The following is a 5,916-nucleotide window of genomic DNA, read 5'->3' as shown; positions in this document are numbered from 1 at the left end:
ATCCAAGATGGCTGATGATTAGCAGCTCGGGCACGTACCTCCCAGTGAAAGTGCAAAGAACGAGAGGACGCCACACTTTCAGACGAATATTTGTTGCTCACGGACCAGGAGATTCCCAGTGGAGGAGCCCCACGGGCCGCCAGAGCGACTCTTGTGGCCGGCGTGGTGGTTTTGCTGGTGCCTTAGCACGCCAGTTCTTGGTGCAGAGTCTGGAGATTCCCAGGCAGAAAAGCACCATCAATCTTAACACCACTGTTTTGGCCGGCTCAGTGGATTGCTCAGATCTCGGCGCAGGGAATCAACAAGTTGGACATCAGAGACCCAGTTAGAAAGCCGGTAATTATAAAGATGACAGACGGACAAATATATAATGAAGGGAAGAAACCAGCGTAAAAAGGTAGAGAATACTCAAAATCAGAATGCCTCTCCCTCTACAGGGGATTGCAATTCCTCATCAGTAAGGGAACAAGGCTTAATAGATTACACGTGTGTTCCAATAACAGAAGCAGGTTTCAAAACGTGGGTGATAAGAAACTTCTGTGAATTAAAAGAACTTGTTCTAACCCAATGCAAAGAAACTAAGAACCTTGAAAAAAGGTTTGATGAAATGTTAACGAGAATGGACAATTTAGAGAAGAATATAAGTGAATTGATGGAGCTGAAAAACACAACACGAGAACTTCGTGAAGCATGCACAAGTTTAAACAGTCGAATTGATCAAGCAGAAGGAATGATATCAGAAGTCGAGGACCAGCTCAGTGAAATGAAACGAGAAGACAAGAATGCAGAAAAAAGGATGAAAAGGAATGAGCAAAGTCTCCAGGAAATATGGGACTATGTGAAAAGACCTAATTTACGTTTGATAGGTGTACCTGAATGTGATGAAGAGAATGAATCCAAGTTGGAAAATACTCTTCAGGATATCATTCAGGAAAATTTTCCCAACCTGGCAAGGCAGGGTAATATTCAACTCCACGTAATACAGAGAACACCACAAAGATATTCTTCAAGAAGACCAACCCCAAGGCACATAATCGCCAGATTTATTAGGGTTGAAATGAAGGAGAAAATACTAAGGGCAGCCAGAGAGAAAGGTCAGGTTACCCATAAAGGGAAATCTATCAGACTTACAGCAGATCTCTCAGCAGAAACCCTACAAGCCAGAAAAGAGTGGGGACCAATATTTAACATCCTTAAAGAAAAGAACTTTCAACCCAGAATTTCCTATCCAGCCAAACTAAGCTTTATGAGTGAAGGAAAAATTAAATCTTTTGTGAACAAACAAGTACTTAGAGAGTTCACCACCACCAGGCCTGCTTTACAAGAGCTTCTGAAAGAAGCACTATACATATAAAGGAACAACCAATATCAGCCTTTCCAAAAATACATCAAAAAGCAAAGAACTTTAACACAATAAAAAATTTACATCAACTAATGGGCAAAACAGCCAGCTAGCATCAAACGCCGGTATTAAACCTATATATATTTTAATTGGATAAAAAGCCAAAACCCATCGGTATGCTGCATCCGGGCCCATCTTACATGCAACAATACACAAAGACTCAGAGAGAAGGAGGAAGATTTACCAATCAAACAGAGAGTAAAAATAAACTAATAAACAAAAAGCAGGAGATGCAATTCTCGCCTCTGATAAAGTAGACTTTAAAGCAACAAAGATCAAAAGAGGCGAGGAATGACATTACATAATGGCAAAAGGATCAATGCAACAAGAAGAGCTAACGATTCTATAGATCAACGAGATAGAAAATTAACAAGGATATTCAGAACTTGAACTCAGACCCGGAACAAGTAAACTTAATAAACATTTATAGAACTCTCCACTTCAAATACACAAAATATACATTACCACCTCACACCTATTCCAAAGGTGACTATATAACTGGAAGTAAATCACTCCTCAGTAATCGCATAGCATTTCATAGGTTTAAATTAAATATTGGTTGGCTGCTTGTTTGTTATCTTCTTCCCTTATTCCTTCCTGACTACATCATTAAGTATAATTATCAGTATAAAAGAGCTTTTCAATACCCATTACTAAATTGCATTCTAGCCTGGGCAAGAAAGCAATACTCCCATTCTCTCTCCCTCTTTCTTTTCCTTCTCCCTCCCCCCCATTCTCTCTCTCTCTTTCTCTTCCTTTTTCCTCCTTCCTATTCTCTCTCTCTCAAAAAAAAAAAAAAAAAAAAAAAGAGGTTCATTTAGGAAGTTGTAGAGGCACCTCAGTCCTCTTGAGCCAAGAATGTAAAATTTCAAGCTTGCCACTTTTTTTTTCTTCTTCCTCCTCCTCCTCCTCCACTGCTGCTACTGCTGCTGATGCTTCCTCTTCTTCCTCCTCCTCCTCTCCTCCTCCTTCTCCTTCTCCTTCTCCTTCTCCTTCTTCTTTCTTCTTAAAAAAAGGAAAAAAGAAAAAAAAACAAAAGAAAGTTTAACACTGATAACAATTGCCATTATTTTATCTAATAGAAAGAACTTTTTTGTTTTCATTCATTTTACCACTTGACTCTGTCATGATAATGGTCATTAAAATATTTTGTATTTAATTTTATCACTATGTAATTATTAGCATAAATTATGTTATGATTTTTTCATCAATATTCATATAAAGTCTGAATCATTTCTGTCTGAGTCAATAAAACAAAAATTTCCACACTTTCAAAAATGGCTCATTTGAAATTTGTGCTTTTATTCCTTCCACTCTTTGCTGTCTAATATAAATTTTCATCCCCGTGTGATGAGCAGAAATAGAGAAATAAAAGGACAAAGCCATGAAATCTGTCCCCTTCTATCTTTACCTTCTGCAGTTTACACTTAATGGCCAGATTTAGAGAATGTGGCATTGTGGGGCTTCAGGAACAGAAAGGAAAATTTCCCCTTTCTGCAATAAGCTTTCCCCACTGTCTTTCATTTTTCTTTTTTCATTTGGATCCTAGGATATCAAAAATGTGAAGGTGCTTGCTGAAAAACAGGAACCAAAATTTGAAACCACAGAAGAAGCAGAGTGAAACCGCTGAGATGCTAGGACAGAGTTCTGGAAAATGAGATGTTTGCTGCTGTGCAGAGAAGGCGAGTCGTGAAAAGAAAATACTGAAGAACAGGATCTCAAGATGAGTAAAAAGCCCCCAAATCACCCTGGAATCACTTTTGAGATTGGTGCTCATTTGGAGGCACTGCACTACTTAACAAAAATGGTTTTCATCTGTTAAATGTACACTATGTCTTCTATACCTTTGACGATTACCAAAATCAAATGAGAAAACATAGAGAAAAACAGTCAGCACTCAGTATCCATCACGAATTGAAAAAATCGACTATGAGGAGGGCAAGATGTTGGTCTATTTTAAGTGCTGGAGTCATCGTTATGATGAGTGGATTTACTGGGATACCAATAGATTACGACCCCTTGAGAGACCGGCACTAAGAAAAGAAGGGCTAAAAGATGAGGAAGATTTCTTTGATTTTAAAGCAGGAGAAGAAGTTCTGACTCGTTGGACAGACTGTCACTATTACCCTGCCAAGATCGAAGCAATTAACAAAGAAGGAACATTTATAGTTCAGTTTTATGATGGAGTAATTCGTTGTTTAAAAAGAATGCACATTAAAGTCATGCCCGAGGATGCTAAGGGGCAGGGGAAATCCCAGCATCCACTAAGCTGGTGTTGTCCTATCGACCCAGCTGGATCGTGTAACCAGTCTATGGGAAGTGAGGATTGGATAGCTTTAGTCAAAGCAGCTGCTGCAGCTGCAGCCAAGAACAAAACAGGGAGTAAACCTCGAACCAGCGCCAACAGCAATAAAGATAAGGATAAAGATGAGAGAAAGTGGTTTAAAATACCTTCAAAGAAGGAAGAAACTTCAACTTATATAGCCACACCAGACGTAGAGAAGAAGGAAGATCTGCCTACATCTAGTGAAACATTTGTTTGACTTCATGTAGAGAACGTTCCAAAGATAATCTTTCCACAGCCAGAGAGTACATTATCAAACAAGAGGAAAAACAATCAAGGCAACTCATTTCAGGCAAAGAGAGCTCACCTGAACAAGATTACTGGTTTGTTGGCATCCACAGCTGTTGGGGTGGATGGTGCTGAAAAAAGGGAAGATTACAATGAAACAGCTCCAATGCTGGAGCAGGCATGAAATGGTAGCATTTGATTTTTTTCAAGGTTCCCACAGGAATGATGACGGAGCTTTAGTATCTACATAATTGAAATTCCCCTTTTGATCAGATATGGGAATAGGAAGCTAATTAATTGATGATATATTTTTCACTCTGCCTTCTCCAAGATATATAGATAACTACAGACTTCATTAATGTTTGATTTCAGTAGACTGGCATTAAAGCCTTTGTCTCCAAAATTTGAAGGCCTGGAGGGCCTGGAGACAGGCATCCCAGGGTATAAGCTTCCAGGTGGATCACCTTTAACTAGCTTACAAAAAGACCTTTACACAAATACTTTTCATTTCTGAGTTAAAACAGGGTTTTTTGACATCTAATAAAGCTTCTTTTGTAAGAAGTTTCTTTTATATTGTAACAATTGGTGCTGTTAGATTGACTATGTGTTTTATGAATTTATCAATGAGCCATACATTTTTGCTAGGATGTATATTTTAATAACTACAAAAAAAGAGAGTTTTAAAAAACTATTAAGGGTCTGTCTTTAAACCACCTAATAGAGGAATTTAAAAGTGAAGGTTGCAGTTACTAGATTTTGCATTGGCTACCTTCAGATTCCCACAATACTTGTACTTAATGAATGGTGCATGCTTTTACATTCTCTAAGGGCTTAACTTCTTAGGCACTGTAAGACTGTAAGAACACAGTAATAGCCATAACTTGATTTCCTTGGTTCTCCTGTTTTAAAATCTGAGCCTTAACATAGTTTTAATATATCCTTTTTGTATTACTTTTCTTTATTAGTAACCTAATAAAGACGACTTTAGAATGAGTATCTTTTGCTCTACTCTAGATGCGTTTAAAAAAATATTCCAAATTTAATTGATATTGTATTGAGTTTTTCAGGGTTATTTTAGGCCTGATTTGATAACAGTGCGTTCTTTTGGTGCCTCCAATAATGTTGTATGAAATCAATGGGTCTTTTAAATTGATTAATATGTCACTGAATCATATCTTCTGATTTTCTGTGATCATCAAACGGTTAAGTCTTTGCTGCTATTGTCAATATATCAACCAAATTTTAAATAACTTTACTGTGTATTACTATATTCAACGTCCCAGTTATACAATATTTTGTATTTTCATCACTGTTTATGGTATTCTCAGAGTGTGATAAATCTTAGTGTCCATGCCCACCCTAAATTGGGGTCTGCTTTTGACATGTTGTTGATGGGATAGTCTCAAGCATAGACTATAAACCAACTTTAGAGTCTGAGACCAGGTACTAACATTTTTTTTAATAGATGGAATCTGTCTTTGTCATCCAGGCTGCAGTGTAGTGGTGTGGTAGGCTCACTGCAACCTCCACCTCCTGGGTTCAAGCGATTCTCCTGCCTCAGCCTCCTGAGTAGCTGGGATTACAGGCTCCCACCACCATACTCGGCTAATTTTTCCATTTTTAGTGTAGCCAGGTTTCACCATCTTGGCCAGGCTGAGAAGAGGTATACTATCTTAACCTGGAGAGTGTACTGATAACCCTCAAGGAATGATGATAGAGTCAATGCTTTGTCTTTTGGGTTTCTCTTTAGAAAAATCAGCATTTTATAAGGCTACATGCATAAACAGCCCCCAAACACTAGATCAGAAGCTTAGCCAGCTTAGACGGGGGTCAGGCCATGGTCTTAGGAACAGCAGAGAAATGTCAACTGGCAAATTCACTGGACTCTGTAGCCTCCCCTCTGCCCTTCATGCAGTCAGAGTATCCTAAATTGGGTGAGATA

The 5,916-nt window shown here is 38.4% G+C and overlaps 1 protein-coding gene across 1 annotated transcript; it reads left to right on the top strand.

Annotated features, from left to right (window-relative positions):
• Positions 1 to 2,886: 2,886 nt before the first annotated feature.
• Positions 2,887 to 5,620, top strand: LOC110567441 (PHD finger protein 20-like protein 1). The gene is given in 2 exon segments (XM_064371811.1): positions 2,887 to 3,209; positions 3,304 to 5,620. Coding segments are annotated over 2 exon segments (939 nt in total). The 5' UTR covers positions 2,887 to 3,125; the 3' UTR covers positions 4,159 to 5,620.
• Positions 5,621 to 5,916: the final 296 nt, after the last annotated feature.

The sequence above is a fragment of the Aotus nancymaae genome, unplaced genomic scaffold, assembly GCF_030222135.1.
Source record: "Aotus nancymaae isolate 86718 unplaced genomic scaffold, 86718_ANA_hifiasm-v0.15.2.pri h1tg000183l, whole genome shotgun sequence".
Taxonomy (NCBI): Eukaryota; Metazoa; Chordata; class Mammalia; order Primates; family Aotidae; genus Aotus; species Aotus nancymaae.
This window is presented reverse-complemented; position numbering and strand designations above follow the sequence as displayed.